The sequence below is a fragment of the Plasmodium relictum genome (assembly GCF_900005765.1).
Source record: "Plasmodium relictum strain SGS1 genome assembly, chromosome: 8".
In the NCBI taxonomy this organism is placed as follows: Eukaryota; Apicomplexa; class Aconoidasida; order Haemosporida; family Plasmodiidae; genus Plasmodium; species Plasmodium relictum.
In genome coordinates, this window is record NC_041686.1 from 1,155,534 (window position 1) to 1,178,507 (window position 22,974).

Consider the following 22,974-nt stretch of genomic DNA (forward strand, 5'->3'; position numbering starts at 1 on the left):
AAAAGAATTATGTAATGGTTTTTGTCTTAATAATATAAATATATTTCTACTTTATGATTTTAACAGTTATTTTTTTCATTCAATTTTTTTTAACAAGTTTATTTTTTAAATAATATACAATGTAAAAAGAAAAAATGAATTATTATAAAAAAAAAAAAAAAAATTTTATTTATTAAAAGGGTATAATATAAAAAAGAATATTTTTAGATAATAAACTTCTAAATAATATAATAATTTAATATTATTTGATGAATTGATTAAATTAATTTTATAATCATTCAAAATTTTTATGAGGTGGTATTATTATAAATCATATATAAAAATATCACTATAGAAATTTAAGGATTAGAACAAAAAAAGAAGAAAAAAAAAGTTATAATTTAATTAAAAGTATATAGTGCCATTTTATTATTTTTAAAAGGAATATTAATCATAGAATATAAAAAGAGTGTATGTATATATATATATATATATATTTTTCTAATTATTACAGAATACTATACATTTAGAAAATAAATATTTACATTTAAAAATTTATATGTATGAAACCTTTTTGAATAAAAATTTTTTATAAATAACTTAACAAAAAAAAAAAAAAAAACTAATAAAAATTGGAAAAAAAAAAAAAAAAAGAGAAAAGCAAAGTAAAAGTAAAAATAATTATAGGAACAAAAATAAATAAAAATAAAAAGAAAAATAAAAAGAAAAATAAAAAGAAAAATGAAAACAAATATAAGAATAAAAATTAAATTAAAATTATGTATATATTCAAATAAAAATTAAAAATAAATACATAATTTAGAAGTTTAAATTCATTAAGGAATTGCCATTGATATCTCTCGTTTAAATTTTTTATTGTTTTCTTTATCAAATTAAAAAATTTTCTTTATTTTTCATTTTTTATAATTATAAAACTGGATTCATTTATATAAATGTTGTGTATTGAATAAAGTATTATTAAGAATAATCCCTTTAATGAACTTAAGGATTTTTTTGTTTTGTTCATTTTGTATTTTTTTTATTCATTATAATTCATGAAATCTTATAATTTTATGATTTTTCTTGGTATGTATTTGGATTATTTTTTAAAAATAAAAAAAAGAACTCAATATTAAAAAATTATTTTACGTAAATTTGATGCTTCAAATTAATATACATTCATCTATTTATTTCTTAATATAAATAAAATAAAAAGTCTTAATATATAATGGATGAATAAAAAAAAAAAAAAAAATAGCATAATAAAAAAATATAAACGAAGATTATGTGCAATATTAGCATAACAGTATTATTTTTAAATGAAAAGAAATTTATTTTAACATCTGGAAATCAATGGCAAGCAGTTAATTTTCTTTTTAAATATGTATAAATTACTTTTGTAGAAAATTTTCTATTAGTATAATAATAAACATATAGATTTAATCTCACTAGAAATATCAATTATATATAGAAAAAAGGCAGTTTAAGTAATTGAAAAATTGATATATACCATTTAAATTCTAAATATCTCTATATATTCTTTGTAAAAAAAAAAATGGGCGAACAGATTCTTTATGATAGCTTTCCTTTAACATTTTTGAACGGCGATATAGAAGAAAATTTTAATGATGAAAATGAAAACAATTTTCGAAAAGAAATAAAAAATATTACTGAGAGACTAAAATTACTAAGGATTGAAATAAATGAAAAATATTCATTAAGAAGTGTATTAGAAGAAAAACTAACAATGTTACAAAAGGAAGAACATGTAAAACAAAATAATTTGAAATATATTATGAATTTTTCTGAAAACAATTTATATGAAAGAGAAGTGTTAAATTATAAAAATAATATAAAATACTTAAAAAAGCAAATTAAGAATAGTACATGTAAAATCAAATTACTATTAGAAAAAGAATTTAAAGTTAGGAAACAGCTGCAACTAAACTATATGGCCTTACATGATTTATTAAATGAACGTATTAATTACATTTTAAGTGATTACATAAAACATAGAAAATGTGCTTGTGCTATTTATGCTTATCAACAAGAAAATAAAAAAGTATAAAAAAAGTGTTCAAAAAAGGAGAAATGAATGTATTTATATACTTTTAGAAGAATACTTCATATATTTTTTAATAAAAATATAAAAAAAAATTTATATATTTGTTTTTGTCTTTGCTATATTCTGTTTTTACTTCTTTTTTTTATTTATTTATTTTTTTTTTTTTAGTCAAAATCATATTTATTTAGTGATTATTGTATAATGAAATAATTTTTTTTTTAATTATTTTTTGTAGAGTACTACACTTTGATGCTGTTTTATTCTGTTTGTTTTCTTAAAAATGTATATTATTTTTTTTTTTTTATAAAATTATATAATAAAAGTAACAAAAATATATATATCTCAACTTTTTTCTTTTTTTTTTTTTTTTTATTTATATATTAGTTTATTATAATATTAAAATAAAAATTAATAAATTTAAGAGATAAGAATTATGAAGAATAAATTGTACTAAAAAATTATTAAAGCAGAATAAACAAAAAGATACATAAATTTTTTTTTATCTAACAAAAGAAAATTTCAATTAATTCGATATATAAAATTTTTTGCTAAATATAATTCTTAGAATTTTATATATTTCTTTAAGTATATAAAATATATATGTATGTTCACACAAAAACATAAGAAAATTAATGGAAAAAAAGGATTTTAAAAAAAATATTTTTTTTTTAATTTTTTTTGATGAAAGAACTAATTTTTTTAAAACATAGAATAATATAAAATTATTTTTTTTAAATACCTCAAAAAAATGAAAAATATCTTTGTATATTTTATATAAAAAATTTAAATTTTCTTTTAAGTTGAGATAAAAATAAGTAACCTCCTTATCCTTATAATTTTTACTATTGTTTATGTTGCTATTGTATATGTCATTATCCTTTACTACGTTACATTTATTATTATCATTTATATTTTTTTTTATTATTCTATTTTTTGGATTATTATATTTTGTATAATTTAAATCATTTTTTACTTTATTCACTATGAAATTAGTATTAATTTTATTAAAATTATTATCTAAATTATTAATATAATGTTTATTAAAATAAGTTGGTATATTTTTTTCAGTATAGAAACTCTTTTTTAGGATATGATACACATATATAGAATATTCATGAATTAAATTAATTACACATTTAAAAAATATGAAATAATAATTTCTTAAAGAAAAATTTTGATATTCGTTTTTTGTTTTTTTGTTCTTTAATTTATTGAATGAAATTAACATATTATATACACAAAGATCTCTATTAATAGAAAAAATATGAAAATTATTAGTAATCCACTTTTTATTATTCTTTATACTTTTAGAATATGTTTTATTATAATTCGAATATATTCTTAGAAATTTATTATTTATTTTCATTTGTCTATATTTTTCTTCATACTTAATCTTGATTAACGTGTAATGCTTTTTCAAAAATTTTAATTCTTTCATAAAATAGCAATCGAAATCATGAAGTAGAGCTATTACTGTTTTTTTTTTTTTTTTTGTATTAGAGTAATTTTTTTGAAATAAAAGAGGTATAATTAAATTATAAAATAACTCATAAAAAAAAGAATTGCAATTACATATGCAATAAAAAATATTCCTTAAAGTATTTGTATAAAAACTTAGATAATAATTTTCTTTATAAAATTTACGAAGAAATTTTATCATGTCTTTTAAATTAGTTTTGTAATTTATTAAAAAATACTTTATTCTTTCATACAAAAAATAAATGTTAATGTTACTACCTACTCTACAATATTTTTTTCTTGGAAATATATAAAATTCTAAATATGTATTATTGATATATATAAAATTACTTCTTACAATTGCATTCAAAGAATGATTCTTATTTATTTGATTAAGTTGATTTCTATCTATAATTAACTTACTTAAATTATTTTTGGAATTATAATTGTTATAATTATTACAAATAGTATTATAATATATATTATTTATGTTGTTAATGTTATAATAAAAATTATTGTATATATCAACTTTTGAAATATCACTATTATTTTTCTTTTTATAAGAACTATTAAATTTATAGCAACACGAAGATTTATTATTATATGTATTATCAATTTTATAAATATTATCATAACTATAATAATTGTTTCTATAAAATTTATCGTTAAATGGATTTTTATATTGTTTATATGATTTCTGAATAATTAATGAATTAAAATTATAAGTGTATATATTTTTTTTAAAAATTACAAAAAAAAAATTATTTAAATATTGAATTAAGAAATGATATATTTTTTGAATGTAAAGCATAAGAAATAAATTATGAAAAGCATAATAATAAATATTATTGTGTAAAATAATTCTATAATTTTTATAAAGAATATTTTTTATTGAATAAATCTTGAAATTACAACCGTTTTTTTTTTTTTTTTTTTTTAAACAAAAAAAGAATAGAAAATTATATAATATAAAAATATGAGATGTAGCCATATAATTGTAAGATTTACATTCTAAAATTTTAAAGAAAAAATCAAAATTCTTACGTAAATATTTTAAAAAATTTTTCATAATAACACATTTATGCTTTTTTTTATTTTTGTAGTAAATAGAATTATATCTAAAATCCCATGAATTAATTGTATTTTTATTATTGTATAATTTTTGAATTATATATTTTTTAAAACTCCTTTTTTTATTATATATGTCTGTCTTAATTATGCTTTTTGTAAATATTAATTTCTTTTTTTTCTTATATATTTTGTACTTATTTGAATTAATAATTATTCTAAGAAAAAATAAAAAAACATTTGAAAGATTTCTTTTACTCTTACCTTTTTTTATAATATTTAGATTTTCCTTTAGATACATTTGAACATAAAAATAAAAAAACATATTTTTCATATTCCATATATACTGGCATTTTGCATCTATTTTTGCGATCTCATTAATGAAGTAATTTATTTGTTCATGAAAACTTATACTTTTATTTTTTTTTAATAGATAAATAAAAAAATAATATAAATTATAATAATTATTATTATTTATAAGACAGATATATGCACAAATTAAAGTGAAAGAACTTTTTTTTTTTTCCTCAATAAAATTAATTTCACTAATCAATAATCTTTTATTTTCTTTTTGATGTTTTTTCATATTCTTATATTTAATGACATAGTGATTATTTCTTAATTTTTTATATTTAAAAAGAAATTTGTAATAAAAAAGTTTTAAATATTTCTTAAAATAAAAAGTACAAACAATTTTCTTCCTTAAAAAATAAATAATTTTTTTCATATTTTCTTTTGAAATGAGTTTATTTTTGTATATATTTTTTAATAAAACATGTAAATGACAAAAATTATTTTTTTTCCTATTCATTATAGTATTATTATATAATGAAAAAATATGATATTTATTATCATATGATTTAAGAAGGCAGAAACTTTTTAATAATTGTTCTTTATCTTTTAAATTAGATATATTATAATTCTGATTCAATAATTTTATATAATTCGCACATATTTCATTAAGATAAAATAAGGTCTTTTTGCATAAGATTAAAACTTTTTTTTTTTTTTCACTCTTTTTTTCTTCGTTAACATTTTCATTAAAAATATGTATATGGAATAAATGATTCTTAAATAATTTTTGTACATCTTTAATTTTAACTTTATTAAAATGTGTATATACTATATTATATAACTCTTTATAATCGCTAAAGAATGTATTTTTTTTTTTTTTATTGAAAAACCTTTTTAAGTTCCTCTTTTTCATAGGTGAATTTGTTGTAAAAAATAATAAAAATAAAAATAAAAATAATATTTTGTCTTTCTTTTTAATAACATTATTCTCATAATGTAACAGACTTATTATAAATGTAGAAAAAGATAAAAAAAAATTTCCATAACACTTTAATTTGTTTTTATTTTTTAATTGATTATAGTAAAAATATAATATTTTTAAAATGTTATTGTTCCATTTATTTGAATGATTATCTATGTATATATCATGTTTATTATAGTGCATTTTAAAATCTGTTTTCTTCTCTTTTAATATAATTCTAAAGAAGTTTAAAAGCCGTCTATCATTTTGCAATTTATAAAAATTTATATATTTTGAATAAAATAGGTTATTTACATTTAATTCATTACATGAGCAAATTTCTATTGTATAATTTTTCGAATATTTAACCAATAAATATTTAACTAGTCTCTTTAAAATATAATATGTCAAAACTTTTTCAAAAAAAGAGTACGGTTTTAATATTTCATCATTTAATAACAGAAAAGTTTCAAAGTTTATCATGATTTAACATTTATTAAAAAAAATATAAATAAAAAAGAAACAAAAAATATAGAAAAAAATAAAGTAAAAAATTATATACATATATATATTTATATAATTAGAATTTCAAACAAAAAATTAAATAAAAGTATTAAATTAAGAAGATAACAATTTAAATAATTTATCAAATTAAAATAGGAAGAAATATATTATCATATAAAAATATGTTTAAATTATATATTAAGAAAAGAAAAAAAAAAAAAAAAAATAATAGAATCCAATTGTGCATTTATTGAATTCGAAAAAATTATAGAACTTATTTTTATAAGAGAATAAACCCTTAATATTTTTATTTACACATGTTTTATTAATTGCTTGCATAATAAGGTAATTTTTGTGTATATTATTCTTTCTGTAGATAAAAATAGGATTTTTTTCAATTACTAATTTTTTTTTTTTTTTTAATTTTTCTTTAAAAATTATATTTTTTAAATATATTACTTTCTATTATCAATTACTATTTTTTTTTTTTTTTTTCCATTATTAGACTAACAATTATTAAGAGTCTTTTTTATTTTTTAAGATTAATATATCTAATTTTTTAGGATTAATATATTTAATTTTTTAAGATTAATATATTTAATTATTTAAGATGCAAATTTTAAATACTTTATTCCTTTAAAATATAATATTACCGTTTTTATCCAATAATCAATATTAATCATATGCAAAAATGTAAAGAATAATACTTATCCAAAAACCTAACATAAATTATTTTTAAATGTAAGACAACTTTATTACAATTTTTTAAAGTGATTAAAATACAATAGTATTATAAATTTTTATTTTGCAATATATACCAATTAAAAGTTGATACTGTACAACTTTATGTTATAGTAACAACTTTTAATATTAAAAGCATAAGTTGCATGTGATAATAATTGATGTTCATATAATAAAAAACTTTATAGAAAAAAATTAAAAAAAAACAAAAAAAAATATATATAAAATAAATAAAACAATAATATATAAAAATCAAATAAAATAACATAACAAAATACATATAATATGATGTAAAATAAAATAAAATCAAACAAAATATGTTATAATACAATTTATAAAAATAGATTAAATAGAGAACACAAACAAAATTAAAACAAAATATAAATACAAATACAAAAATAAAAGAAAAATATTGTGAATGATATTATTTAATTTTTAGTATTGATTTTACATTATATCTTTATTCTTTTATATAAGTTGTTCATATATATTATTTGATAAAGTAAATTAAATGATATCAACTAAATTTTTGTGTAACTGTTTTTATTAGATATATCCATGTAAGATAAATAAAAAAAATTATTTTTTTTTTCATTTTAAATGTTTTACTTATAATATTTATAACCAATTATCAAGTTTCTGTACATTAAAAAAATTAATTGATTTTTCTCTTTTTTAAATATAAATATTTTTTAAAAAAAATGTAATTGTTTTTGAAATAATAAACAACACTACATGACATTATTTATTTTTGTTATGAGTTTTCTTTGTTTTAAATTTAATGTTTTTTTTTATGATCTTCTAGCTTTTATTACAAATAAAAAAAAAATTGACTTTTTTTTTAAATTAAAATATTTTTAGTGAAAAACTTACTAAAATTAAAGTGAAATAAAAAACTAATATAAAAAAAGATATATACAACTGATGTAGGATTTAATGTAACTAATGATATTAATGAAAAAATTCATGAAAGAAGCAAATCATAAAGTACCCAAAGATAATATTTTGCAACGAAGAAAAGCATAGGGCAGCAAGATACATTCTATATATATATGTAATATTCTCATTCTTTTGAAATAATTATTTAATAATAAAAAGACATAAAAATAACAACATTGAATAAATTTTAAGGAATTATTATTTAATGATTGTTTTATTCTTTTTTGTGTTTTTTCTAATATCTTCTAATGTTGTTCAAGGTTAGTTCACGAAAATTTTATATATTTATATTTTATAAAAAAAAAAATTTACAGACAAATATTTAATAGTAGTATAAATATATAATTTATATTTTTCTTAATATTTTATTTTTAATGAAATGATGTTTTTTTAAAAAGTTTTTTTTTATATCTAGTTTTAATTATAATAAAATTTACAAAAACCATGAACGTATAATATCATGGATAAAAATACTGAATATTACATATTAAATCTTTTAATTTAAAAATAATTGTATATTAATACAATATTAAAATATTACATAATATTAATTATATATATATATATATATGTATTTTTAACAGCGTCACAAAATTCTGAAAACTCCATAAGGAGAAGACGCAGGGGATTTAGCTCACCACGTAATTTTATATTAAAAAAAAAAAAAAAAAAAATAGAAAAATAAGTTCTAAATTGTGATATATTATTTATACGTGAAATGTAAAAACTATTTTTTATATAGGTAATTTACTTAAAACAATTAAAGATAAAATACCATTTTTAAGTAGCAGATATAACTGTGAATCATTTGAAAGTGAAAATTTAAATGAACAAGAAAGAAATAGATCATACAGCTGTTTTGAAAGTTTTTCATATATAGATAATAATAATGATAAAAATGAAGAAGATTCTCTAAATACTCCGCAAACAAATTTGTCTTCATTATCTAAGGATAATAATGTATACGAGAAAATGGATTTAGGTTCAAAGTTCAAATTACATGAAAACTGTTATAAATATTCAACCAATGAATCTACAAATAAAATTAATCAGAATATTTTATTTCAAAAACCTTTTCATTATAATTTTAATAGTGATAGTTCAAAACAAGCTAACACAAATAAAGCTTCATTATATAAAAATTATTCTACTAATAAAGAAATAAAAAATATTATGAGAAGAAGTTATGCAGGCAATGTTAATAATTCAGATAATAATAAAGGTAAAAGAAGGCATTCATTTCCATTTATTTTTTCCCTTAGAAGAAAAAGTGCAAATGCTAATATATCATATCCTCAAAACAATGATTCTATAAAAGATTATGGGAAGTATGCAGTTGGAGGTATATTCACTTGGTCTAATGATGATATATCCATGCTTAGAATCTTCCCGAAAAGAAAAGGTAGTTTAACTCTTTCTATTGAGTGTAATCTTAATTTAAATGAGGAGGGGAATAAAGATATAAAAGAATTATATATTTTGTGCGTTAATGAATTAGATAAAATTGAAAATCAAGATATTATATCAGAAGATAAAATAAATAATGGCAGCTTTTTTTCTGGTGAAGATAAATGTAAAGATATATATGAACAAAATTTTACAAAATGCAAAAAAGAGGAATTGAAAAGATGTTATTTAATTTTTAAAATGTACGATATTAATAAAAAGCAAGCTAGAAAAAAAAGATTAATCCGTTCATATTCTGTAGGAGATATTGATGAACTTGAAATTTCCGATAAATATTTCCACAATAGTAATACTAATGTTAATTCGGAAAATTCCAAAAAAAAGAGGACAACAGAAACAGATAACTTCTCAGTTAATAATAGCAGTCAACTTTCATTACCCATTGAATTTATTGATACGAATTAAGAGAAATGTAACATAAAAAATATGTATGATAATAAAAATAAAACTGAAAAAAAAGTATTAAAGCTAATATTTTTAAAATAATTTAAAATATTATTATAGGATCTAGTCTATCATATGAGAATGTATACATAAATTAAATGTGCTTTAATTTTTTATTTTTTTTTATTTTCTCTTTTAATTTGTAATTTGTTTATAAAGCACAAAAAATATATATATATATTTGCTGTTATTGAATTTTGTCTTTCCTTTATCTTCAATAATGAAATACTAATTAAAAATAATTAACTGACATGTATATCATAATATAACCCTTTAAAATGGAATTATAAGCAAAATATTAAAAAAAAAATTTTAAACAGTTTTAAAGAATATATTAAAAAAAAAATGAAAAATATTTATTATATAAATATCTACTTATAGTCTTATAAGTGAAATTTAGAAAAATAATGAAATATAAAATAGAATAACTTTGGCAATTGTTATATATTGCTAAAAAGAATGTTAGTGTTTTTTTGGAAATAAGTATTATTAACTAGTGACGACACTTTTGTTTTTAATTTTTAATTATTTAAAATTTTAACATTTTTTTTTTATCTCTATTCTTACACTTAAGTTTTAATACTATATAATTATTTATTAGTATTAATGTGCATTAAGTAAAATATTAAGATAAGTATCATGTATGATATATATATATATATAATTTTTCTTTTTTCATTACCTAAATATATACGTAAGATTATATGCTATATTTCAAAAGGAAATTAATGAATAAACGAAATTATTATAAGAATAATTTTATTTTTTTATAACTTCTAATTTTTTTATTATGTTTTTTCTTTATTTAATACAATGTTGTACTTTTTTTTTTAAGTAATAGTTTTATCTTGATTTTATTTAGGAAAAAGAAGTAAAAATTTAAAAAATTTCTGCTTTTGCTAATAATAAAATTCATTATTTTTGTAGTTTCCTTATTAATTTTAAATATTTACGCAAATAATATTTTTTTTTTTTTAAAAATAATTAGAAATATTTTAAAGATATTATTATATGAGTATATATAAATATTTAATTTCAAAACATTTGTATATAATTCAAGTAAAATTTTTATGTTTTTTTTTGTTTCTACAAATATTTTAATTTTTCTAAAGAAGATAGACAAATATACAGAAATACTAGTTTAAAATTATTTTTCATTTATTTCTTAATAAAAAAAAAAATATATTTTCCTTTTTTACTTTTAAATGATTTTGTTTGTGATATAAATAAAAAATAATGTAATTTCTTAAGTATTTTACACACTTTATAAAATAAAATTTATGAAATAATATACATAAATATGATGTCTATTAAAATTAAAAAATAAAATAAAATAAATAAAATTTATTTTTATTAAAACATAAGTTTTCCTTGTAAAATAAAGAAAAAAGAATAAAATAGAAGAAAAAAAGTAATAAAATAATTCTATAAAGTATTATCATATTATATAAAACAGAGATATTTTCTTCCATTACATTCTATTAAGATAAAATATTAGCTAAGTTATAAGAATATTTTTTTAGTTCTTTTTTATTAAATTGAGTGTTAGACACATTTATAAAGAATTTAGAAGTTAAATTAACATAACTATATATTAACATAATTATGAAGGCTTTAAAAGGTAAAGGCATTATACATAAACAAAATACACATTATAAAAAACCAGTACTTTTGATTAAAACACTGAATTAGAATATTTTTATTCTATGTAGTCTTTCAAATTTCCATATTTCAAAATAGAAATAATAATAATAAGTTAATAATTAAAAATAAAATTATTATTTTGAAAAAAAATTATATTACAACAAAAAATAAAAAAAGAATTTTTTTTTATGAATTACCTTTATTTGATGAAACAATTCTTAAATATTTTGAGAATTTTTTTTTTATATCTAAATAGGTGGTTAATGTACTTAAGAATTAATATCTAGTTATTAATGTTATTTATTTTAATTAATACAATATTTTTATTTATTGAAATATATTAATAATTCATTTTATTAGCCAACTACATAATAAATAAACACTAAAATTTTTACAAAGAAAAAAATGGAGAAAGCTATTTTAAAAAATAAAGACATTAATATATTAAAATTATACATAAATTATTTGTATATATTTATCCAGAAAACTTTATAATTAATTAGATTTTTGTATCTATTTAGTAGAAAATATATCTATTATATGTACCTTGAAATTTGTTGTTAAGCAATACAAGAAAGTGGCAAAACTATTATCATTATAATTTTGATTGAATTTTTTTTATTAAACTATTTATTTCATATACATAAAAAATGCTTTATAAATTTATATGAATGAATAATCCTAATAAAATTTAAAATAAAGAAAGTATTTTCTTAAAGTCCTGATTTATTTATTGTCTGTTGAAATACTTTTACAGTATTTCGAATAGCCAAATTAATAAAGAACAAGTATAGTAAACTTTATTGGTTTTGTTTTTTTATGTATCACTTACAATAACTGAATATTAACTATTTAAGAGTAAATGTTAACTATTAAAGTGTATGCATTGTAAAAGTTTGAAGGCACAGTATGAAGTTATTATAACTCAATAATATATACTTTATTACACATAAAAAAGTATCAGTAAAAAAAAAATATATTTAAAGGGAAAAGAAATTAAACTAAAAAACTAAAAATTAAATAACATTATTCAAATACATATTCATTTTTATTATTATTTGCTATATAACTATTTATGAACAACACTTCATATGAAAAAAAGTTACTTTTTGACCCAAAAAAAAAATATTACATATTTTTTTCAATGAACGTTTTAATCAAAATTAAGCACTTTATTGCATGTATTTCAATGTATTAACTCTTTTATAATACAATAGATACACAAATAAATATTAATTTATGTGGTGTTTATTCTTTAATATCATCTGAAATAGGTAGATAGTAGTACTAACCAAGCCTGGATAGTTCATAAATTTAGTATTATTAATATATTAATTATAATTACAATTCTTTATTTTACGATGAATAAGCCTTAATTTTCATAGAATTTTTTTTTTTTTTACAATGTATATTAAATATGCACACAATTACATTAATATATGTGAAACTTTAAACATTATAATAAAATTAAAAAAAAAAGAATTTTTTCATCATTAAGACTATTAAAAAAGTAGTCTTTTTTTTTTATTTTTTTCAAAAGATCTTAATTTTTCTAATAATAATATGTAGTTTTCCTAATATATGATAAAAAAGGAATAGTTATAATTATAGTAATAAAGATACAAATTAATCAGATAAAATAAGTTAGCTTTAATTAGATAATGTATAACTTCTTTCATAGTTTTATTAAATAAATATACTTATAAATAAATAATTATTATAGTGTTACAGCTTTTCATGGTTTTACTTTATCAAAAGAAAAAAAATTTTAATTTCCTATAATTCCACTAAGTCATAATAAACTTTCCAAATGTGTAATATTTAAAGAATTTAATTAACATTAAAATTCTAAAAAAATGATGAAAAAGAGTAAATTAGAACATTTTTTTAGTAATTTGATTTCTATTTAAAATTTTTTATTTTCTAAACAAATCTTCATAAAATAATAAAGATTTATCAAAAAAAAAAAAAAGGTTATGCATGAAATAAAATATATAATGTGAGAAATTAATATTTTATTTTATATAAATCTATTGCTTACAACTTTAGAAATCTTATCATTTTTAGATATATATTTAATTCTTAGCATGCATGTATTGATATATGCTTAAGATGCTCTCTCCTTGCATCACTATGAAAAAAGGATCTCTTTTAATTTCACATGCATATATATGTTAAGTTGTAAAAGTAAAAGTAAAAAATATATCTAATGAAATTAATAGGATCATTCTTATTTAATTTATATTACATGCAAAGATAAAAGAAACAGTAGATCATCACAAGTCTTATATTACACACATGCAAATTATCTTTTTTAAACTTTTTTCTTGTTTTTTATAAAAAAAAATATTAAGACAATTCAGCTCTAATATGTACTGTTAGCACTATTACTTTTTATGGGTGCTTTTACCAAAATATTTCAAAACTGTTCAAATATTCACATAATAATTATAAATATTTATATATTTTGTTTTAAAATTGTTTTTTATATTTTTATATTTAAAAATTTTTATGTTTAGATTCATGTGAAGCATCTTTTTTTTTTTAAATATTTTTAACGTATTTAACATTAAACAACAAAAAAGTTTACTATATAATATTTTTTGATTGAAACATAATCTTTTGTTTTAATTTTAGCAAAAAATTTAATGCATATAATATAGAAGCTTAGAGTTAAAGAGAATATAGATGTATTTCAAAATGAAGAAATTGGCCATATTATCAACAGCATCGTTTTTATTTGCTGACTTTCTACTTCAAGAATATCAGCACGATGCAAACTACAATAAATCCAGAATTTTAAATGAGGTGTGTTATAATAATACAAACATTCAACTATATAACGAATTGGAAAAGGGAAGTTACGAGAGTCAAACATATTTCTATAACACAAAAAAAACACATAGATTACTTGGAGAGAATGGTAATAGAGTAAATGAAGTTATACCAATTAATAATGGGAGAAATAATAATGGAATAAAGAATAGAAGGTTAAATCTACGTCAACTAGCTGAGGGAGCTGGCAATGGTGCTGGTGCTGGTAATGGTGCTGGTGCTGGTAATGGTGCTGGTGCTGGAAATGGTGCTGGTGCTGGTAATGGTGCTGGTGCTGGTAATGGTGCTGGTGCTGGAAATGGTGCTGGTGCTGGTAATGGTGCTGGAGCTGGTGATGGTAAAAAAGAAGAGAAACCAATACCAGATCCAACCAAAGAAGAAATTCAGAAATATATAAATAGTGTACTTGATAGTGTTACATCTGAATGGTCTAAATGCAACGTAAAATGTGGAAAAGGTGTGCAAGTTAGAATAAGACCTGATTCTAATAAAAATAAAGGTGATAAACTTACCATAAATGATGTTGAAGCAAAAATTTGTGAACTAAAAAGATGTTCTTCCAGTATATTTAATGCTATAAGCAATTCATTAGGTTTAGCAATATTTTTAGTCTTTTTATTTTTTTATTAAATAAATAGATAAAATCTTTGAACTTAATTTCTTTTTTTTTTTTTTTGGAATGTGTACTGTTTTTTGCACTTATCTATTTTATTTTTTTTAAATATGTTAATCTCAGAAAAATGAGTATTTTTTAAATATTATAAATAATGAGACAAAAATGATTATAAATTCATTTTACTATTTTTTTTTTTCGTTTTCATGATGTTTAAAGCAAATATAACCTTAAAATTTGAGAATATATTTATTAATAATTTAAATACTGTAACGTTTTCATTCATTTCTTTAACTTATTTAATTAGTATATATGATTCAGGTTCTTTTTAACATGTTTAATGAACAGTGGATTTAAAAAAAAAGATAAATTGAATGATTTTTTATGCAAATACATTTGAACATATTTATATATTAATATTGTTACTTTTCATTAACTCTAGGTATATTAATTTTAAAACTAGTAGAATTAAAATACAATAGTATTAAGAATTTAATCTTTAATTACGAAACATTTAATAATAAATCACAAGAATTTATTCGTAAAACATATACATTGTGTCATTACTTCAACTATTTATTGTAAATATTAACAAAAGATGTAAATTTTCTCTCTTATAAGCAGTATGTCTATGAAATAAAATTAAAGAATTTATAATTTTATTTTGTTTTAAATTTTTTAATTAAATAAGCTTAAAAATGTATAGATATTCCATAGAAATTTATAGAAACAATAGCACTAGTTAAAAAGAAATAATTATAATGAGAAAATTTTTTTTTTAAACTTTTATTTAAAACATTATAATAATTTATATACACAAAATCATATTTTATAATAATCTCATTAGTTAATTGCTTTCCTTAAATTTGCAAATATTTCATCATATTAAATAAAGAAAATTTATATACAAACAAAATTTAATACATTTTTGATTACGTCATAATTATTATAAATTTTTCTGGTGCTATATTAAAATTAAATAAAAATTCATTTTAAATATGCTATATATGATATACCTTTTTTTTATGTATAAAATAATTAGCTGTTTTACATTGTGTTTCAAAAAAAACCTTACATATATATAAATATATACAATGATTATAAAAAAGAATTTGAGATTTTTATTTTTCTTAAACAAAATTGTAATGAATAAAAATGTAAAATTCTGTTCTTTAATTAAAGTGTCAAAAATTAACCTATTCAATTCATTCTCAAATAAAAATAATGGAACATTTGAAAACAAAATTTCCCATAACAAAGAAGAATATAAGATGTTTGAAAAATCAGATGTATACCTGGTTAATAAAATAATATATAAGCATCAAAAAAAAAAATTTGAAATAAACATTTGTACATAATAATAATAGTTTTATTTACTTATTTTTATAATTTGCTCTTTAATGATGTATTTTTACTTAGACTTTAAGAACAAAAATTAAAGAAGTTCTTGAGAAAGAAAAAATAGTTTTATTTATGAAAGGGACACCAGAAAAACCTTTATGCGGATTTAGTGCAAATGTAATTTTTTTTATTATTTTACTTTTTTTTTTTTTCCTATAATTATGTTAAATACATATTAATGTCTTTTTGAATCGTTAAAAATATTTTATATAGGTTGTTTATATATTAAACCATATGAATGTAAAAGATTACGTATATATCGATGTAATGAAGAACCAAAACCTGCGTGAAGCAATAAAGATTTATAGCAATTGGCCTTATATTCCCCATTTATACGTAAAAAATAATTTCATTGGAGGATATGATATAATTTCAGAATTATACAATAAAGGGGAATTAGAAAATATACTAAAATAATAATTTTTTTTTTTTCTTTATAAACATTTATTTTTAAATTTAAAAAAAAAAAAAGAAGCTAATGTAGGTAATATATTTTTAAATGGCTTTTAAGAATTTAAAATAAATACGTTACATATATATACATTAATATTTTTTTAAAAAATAAAACAGTTTTTTTACGTATATAATTTAACTGTTTATTCTACCATCTAATTGATAAACAAAACTAACAGGAGTTTCTTTAAATTTATTTGAATATTTTTAAAAAATTATTTATTTTTTATGATATATCATAAATTCTATTTTCATAAAATTATAAAATATATCAAATAATAAATGAAAATTATTAGAAAAATAAAAGTGTGAAGGTCTTATTTTAATATACTGCTCCTTTCTTTTTTTTATCTGCTCCCATTTCAAATGTTTTACATCTTTTCATAGTTAGAAATCTTTTCTTTTTGCATTTAGTACATTCCTGTACACAAAAAAATGAAAAAAAAAAAAAGTTAAAATATAATAAATATAAAAAATTTAAGACTAAAATTAAACTACTTATGAATTTACATAGAATTTTAGTAATAAACACTGTAGAAATTTTAAAATTTATTCATATACACATGATAAATTCATTTTGCATATAATATTTTAAAAAAACATATTAAAAACTCTGTAAATTATAAATTTTCATTTTTTTACCAATTTAAGAACAATTTTTTTAGTTGTTTTTGCTTTCTTTTTAAAAACTGGTTTTGTTTGACCTCCAAAACCTTTCTGTTTCATATCGTATCTTCTTCTTCCTAAAGCTGATGCTCTTTCTTTTCCTTTTTTATATTGACTCACTTTATGCATTGTATGCTTTTTACATTTATTACTGCAATAAGTTTTTCTTGTTTTAGGAACATTTACCATCTTTTTAAATTTTATATGTAAAAAATAAATATTTTTATATTGAAAAAATTTTTTTTTTTTTTAAAATATATACGATCATTTAATAATAATATTTTACATTTAATTAAGTAGCTAAAAAAATTGTTTTAATTTTTTATTTTATATGAATGAAAATTACATAAGTATTTCACATTAATTATATATATATATATTTTTTTTTTTAGTATGAAAAAAATAATTATATAAATTTTTCTTTTATATAATATGAATTTATTTGTTTTTATTTTTTTTTTTTTCAGAGATCAAAGTGGGGCATTTTTTCTTCAATGAAAAATTTATTTATTTCATAAAGATAAAAGAAATATTTTTTTCTATTTTCACAACATTGTATTATAAAACTTGAATAAAAAAGTTTCAAAATATTTTTTAGAAAATAAAAAAATCTTATATATATACTTTTTGTTTTATTTTAAGTTATTTCTTATATTTATGAATTATATTTTTTTTTTTTATAAATAATTATATATATGTAGAATTTAATTATAAGCCGAATAATTTTTGTTCTTTATTTAAAAAAAAGGGAAAAAAAAAAAAAAAAAAAGAAAAAATATCACGAAAAATAGTAATATATTAGAAAATCACAAATTTTTTATATATAATGTGCGAACATATTAAGAGGTATTTTTAAATGAATGAATAATATATATATATGTATAAATAAGAAAAATAAAAAATTGATCCCTAAAAACCTTTTAAAATATTGAATAAATAGCAATATATTTATAATTGTTAAATAAAAAATTTAACATTTATTTTTAACAATTTTTTTTTATCCTATATTTTATTTAAAAAAAATTTTTAGTTTATAGAAAAACAAGCAAATTGAACTTTGCAGTCTCTTAAATAAATTTAGCTCTTCATTTACTTCATAGTTAACCAACTTTTGAATATTTTTATATGTATCATATGGTAGAATTATTATTTTTTTATGTTTCTTGTCTTTTTTTAGAAAAATACTTTTATTTTTAACACATATATAAGGATTATACATATACATGTTTATGAGGATGTTGTTAATTTTTATATAATTTTTATTTTCGTATTTTTTTAATTTGTAGAAATACTCATTTTTAACATCAATTTGTTGATAATCAAATTTTATATTTAAACTAGCAATATTTTTTTTTTTATTTAGTTCATTAATGCAATCATGATTTATTTCAATTTTTTTTTTTGTTAAAACGCAGTCGTTCTTGTTTTTCACTTTTAGGAGTCCTTTTTCGTACAGGCAAATGGGATTTTGTGATATCAAAACATTGATATAAGATGATATAAAATTCTCAAAATTAAGAAGAATATAATTTAATTTGTTTTTTAATAATACATTCTCTTTTTTTATTAAGCAATTTTCTTTCATATGTAGATCCAGTAATATATATAATTCATTATTATTTAATTTAGTATCTTTATTTTTTTCAAGAATTTTAGTAATTTCTGTAGTATTCATTTTCATATCCCCACTTAATTCATTTATATCTTTTCTTTTTTTTCCTTTAAAATAACTAAAAGTTTCATTGTATAAATCATTTTCCTTATCTTCACAAAGATTATTTTTTACTCTTGTATATAGACCATTACTTTCTTTTTTTTCATTTTTATTAATACTGCTTTCCCCCATAGGACTATCTGTAGATTTTTTTACTGTATTATGTAATGCTGTTTCTTTATTAATTAAAAGATACCTTAAATTATTCAAAATATGTTTTTCTTCTTTTATATAAGGAAAAATGTATATAAGTATTTTTCTTTTTTTTTCATTGCTAACAATATTGTGTGTAAAATGCATAAATTTTACCAAGCATTTAATTAGATCTTCTCCCAATATATTGAAGTATTTATGAATAACTAATAAAACTATTATTTTATTCATACATTTATTAACAAAGTAAGTAAATAATTCTGAATAGTTCATATTTTTTTCAATATATTGATTAATCATGTAAAAAGTTAAATAGAAATGATAATTAATCTGGTTAAGAAATTCACAGTTCGTAATATATTTCTTTGACAAAAAAAAAAAATAACATAATTTATTTAAAAAGTGTAAATAATATTTTATTTTATATTTTTCATGACAATTATTCATTAACTTGTCTTCACTTAGTTTATAATAAATACTGTTATCAAAACATTCCATGAACATCTTTAAAACGTTCTCATACTCTCCTGTTGATTCATTAATTTCATTTTTGAATAGTTTCAAAAAATTATATATCGTAATATACTGTAAATATATTTCATCTTTATTTAATACTAATACAGAATTGAAATTTTTATAATGTTTTAAAAAATATAAAAGAATATTTTTTTTCATTTGATAATTATTCTGTAGATACAAATCATTAAATACATATGATATATAATTCAATAAATTATATTTATAATTAATATTATTATCATGAATTAATTTTATGTAATTTGAATACATCAAAGTTATTTCATTGGTTAGTAAACATAAATTTTTATTTACTTTTTTAATTAAATTTCTTCTAATATTTTCCAACTCTATTAAAAATTTATTTTCACATTCTATTTGAGGTTCATTGAAGTTCCGATTTACCGAATCTTTTTTATTAATAATTAATAAATATCGAATGTTGGATATTAAAGAAAGAATTTTAAAAAAATTTTCATTTTTATCATACTTTTTCGATATTTTTAAATAATTATTAGAATACCTTAAATTTTTTAAAATATTAAAAACAAAATTTAAAAATAATAAAAAGTATAAGCTTTCATTATGTTTAAATGAACTGATATTCCTTAAAAATGTATCCTTTTCACTTATTATTTTATTTAGATCAACACATTTGCTATTTATATACATCAATATATTAACGCTTTCTAATACACATTCTATATCATTTAGAACATTTCTATTTTCTACATATTTGATTTTTTTAACAATTATGGTTAGCAATATAATATAATATTTTAATAAATACGAACAATCTATATCTTTTGAAATAAATTTAAATTCATTATTAACTTCTTTAATAATATCACATGCATCATTACAATCATACTTTTGATCATCTACATTACTGTATTCCTCATAAATTAAGGGTTTTTTGAAAGGAGTAGATTTTTTATTATGTTTCAAATTTGTTATATCATACTGTTTTAAAACATATAAATCATTATTTAAGTCCTTATTATCATAAAAAAAAAAACTTTGTAAATTTTTATTGATATTATTATTATTATTATTGTAAGGTTCTATGTCTTCATAATATTTTTCAATATAATTCCATGTAAATTTGTCTTTTTGTATATAAAAATAATTATTATTTAATACTAAGTAAAAATTGTCAGATTTTTTTTTTTCTTTGTTATAATTTATATAAGAAGAATTTAACTGAAAAAAAATTACCTCATTTATTAAATGAAGTATGCTAATAGAGTAAGAATAATTATAATGATGATAATGTTTATATATATTTTTGTATTGACAATATAATATAAAATTAATAAAGTTTATATATTTTTTTTTATTATTCTTTAAAACATTTAATATATTTAATATTTCTATATATTCTTGATAAAAATGTAATTTATTGCCTCTTATATTTTTTTCATAATTTCTATTTTTTTTATTAAAATAATTTGATCTAATATTATTTATTAATATGCATAAATTTTGTAAAATAAACTTATCTATTTCATAGAAAAAAAAAATTGTTTTACAATTGTCACATTTGTGTTCTATTAATTTTTTGTATATAAAGAGAAATGAAGTTAATGAATAAAAGTCTAGATTTTGAATTTCCTTGCACAAATCTAGAAAATCTCTATCATGAAGAATTTTTTCTATATCAAATGAAATTTTACTTTTGTATTCACTAGGTGTTTCAAGATAAAATAAATATAACTTTCTATTTATATAAACATTATTTTCAATTATACCATGTGGATAAATATTTCTATATTTAAAAGAGTTCTGTTTAACTAAGTAATGATTTATTCTATCAATTAAAACAAATATATTTTTTAAATGTGTATATAAATTTTCATTAATTAATAAACTGTCTATATTGTTTTTTTTGCAATAATAAATTTGATTTTTATTAAAAAATTCACTTATTTCTATTTTTATATTTTCACTATCACTTCTGTTTTCAAAAATATAATCCTTAAGTACATTGAAATTTTTGTAATCTCTAAAGCAAAACTTATATTTTGGATATCTATTGCTTGTTCTTAAATATAATAGACTGTTGTTTGAAATGTTGATTATTCTATTAGTGATATAATTTTCACTACAAATAATTTTTTGACAAGCATATTTTGAAAATTTTAGCATATTTTTTTCATTTTATTTAAAATTTTTTATTTTTTAACAATTTTCTCTATGTTATATCGCGTATATATTTATATTTTTTCATATTTTTACCTATTTTATTATAATTTTAAAATTTTATAAATTACTTAAAATCATTGTTTATTAAATATTATTTCAGAAAAATATTTTTCAAACAAAGATTAATAAGAAAAAAATATTTTTATAAAACTAGTCAATTGTTGTAAATCTTTAAAATTTAATATTTTTTTTTTTTTTTTCCATAAAAAATGAAAAATTTATAATCATTTAATATGCTGAAATTTTTTCTAACATTTCTTATTTAATTACTATATTTAATTTAACACATTTTTCTTTTTAAATTTATTTTTCTTTTCTTTTTAAACGTATTACAAAAACAAATTCAAGAGATTAAAATCAATTTTTATATATGACATAAATATTTATTTTTTAAAATTATAAATTTAAAATGATGCATTTTATATCATTTTTTCAAATTTTTTTTCTCATTATTATGAAGTTAGGAATTTTTTAAATAAATAAGTTCTCTATTATTTTTTTGTTTTATCTTCTTTCCTTTTAAATATTTGTTAATTTTTGTTTTAAAATATTAAAAGGTTTATTTATTGTTATTATTATGAAATATTTATGAAATATTCCTTTATTTTTATTGCTAATATAAAATAACATTAATTAAAAAAATTAAAATTATATATATACTATTAAAGAATAGTATTAAAAGTATAGAAACTTTATACTTAAAAATCTTTTTTTTTCATGTATTTAAGTTTATGATAGAGGAAATTTTGTTTCAATTCAATTTTTTAAAAAACAAATTAACCTAGTCTATATTTTTTTATAAAAAAATAAAATTCTTTTAAAAATAGAAAAAAAAAAGTTAATTTTAAAATGCA

General features: G+C 17.0%; 7 protein-coding genes across 7 annotated transcripts; 4 read left to right on the forward strand and 3 right to left on the reverse strand.

Annotated features, from left to right (window-relative positions):
- Positions 1 to 1,534: 1,534 nt before the first annotated feature.
- Positions 1,535 to 2,047, forward strand: PRELSG_0830800 (conserved Plasmodium protein, unknown function; the record flags this gene model as incomplete). Its single annotated transcript, XM_028676389.1, has 1 exon — positions 1,535 to 2,047. The coding sequence occupies one exon, from the start codon at positions 1,535 to 1,537 to the stop codon at positions 2,045 to 2,047; it is 513 nt and encodes a 170-aa protein (XP_028532883.1).
- Positions 2,048 to 2,567: 520 nt separating this feature from the next.
- PRELSG_0830900 (conserved Plasmodium membrane protein, unknown function) lies at positions 2,568 to 6,308 on the reverse strand (the record flags this gene model as incomplete). The annotated part of the gene is made up of 1 exon (XM_028676391.1): positions 2,568 to 6,308. The coding sequence occupies one exon, from the start codon at positions 6,306 to 6,308 to the stop codon at positions 2,568 to 2,570; it is 3,741 nt and encodes a 1,246-aa protein (XP_028532884.1).
- A 1,906-nt stretch (positions 6,309 to 8,214) lies between these two features.
- Positions 8,215 to 9,881, forward strand: PRELSG_0831000 (conserved Plasmodium protein, unknown function; the record flags this gene model as incomplete). Its single annotated transcript, XM_028676392.1, has 3 exons — positions 8,215 to 8,269; positions 8,594 to 8,650; positions 8,752 to 9,881. The coding sequence occupies 3 exons, from the start codon at positions 8,215 to 8,217 to the stop codon at positions 9,879 to 9,881; spliced, it is 1,242 nt and encodes a 413-aa protein (XP_028532885.1).
- Positions 9,882 to 14,252: 4,371 nt separating this feature from the next.
- CSP (circumsporozoite (CS) protein, putative) lies at positions 14,253 to 15,029 on the forward strand (the record flags this gene model as incomplete). The annotated part of the gene is made up of 1 exon (XM_028676393.1): positions 14,253 to 15,029. One exon carries the CDS (start codon positions 14,253 to 14,255, stop codon positions 15,027 to 15,029), a length of 777 nt encoding a protein of 258 aa, XP_028532886.1.
- A 1,077-nt stretch (positions 15,030 to 16,106) lies between these two features.
- On the forward strand, positions 16,107 to 16,830 carry GLP1 (1-cys-glutaredoxin-like protein-1, putative; the record flags this gene model as incomplete). The annotated part of the gene is made up of 3 exons (XM_028676394.1): positions 16,107 to 16,310; positions 16,432 to 16,530; positions 16,627 to 16,830. 3 exons carry the CDS (start codon positions 16,107 to 16,109, stop codon positions 16,828 to 16,830), a joined length of 507 nt encoding a protein of 168 aa, XP_028532887.1.
- A 358-nt stretch (positions 16,831 to 17,188) lies between these two features.
- On the reverse strand, positions 17,189 to 17,721 carry RPL44 (60S ribosomal protein L44, putative; the record flags this gene model as incomplete). The annotated part of the gene is made up of 2 exons (XM_028676395.1): positions 17,189 to 17,287; positions 17,509 to 17,721. 2 exons carry the CDS (start codon positions 17,719 to 17,721, stop codon positions 17,189 to 17,191), a joined length of 312 nt encoding a protein of 103 aa, XP_028532888.1.
- Positions 17,722 to 18,541: 820 nt separating this feature from the next.
- On the reverse strand, positions 18,542 to 22,063 carry PRELSG_0831400 (conserved Plasmodium protein, unknown function; the record flags this gene model as incomplete). Its single annotated transcript, XM_028676396.1, has 1 exon — positions 18,542 to 22,063. One exon carries the CDS (start codon positions 22,061 to 22,063, stop codon positions 18,542 to 18,544), a length of 3,522 nt encoding a protein of 1,173 aa, XP_028532889.1.
- Positions 22,064 to 22,974: the final 911 nt, after the last annotated feature.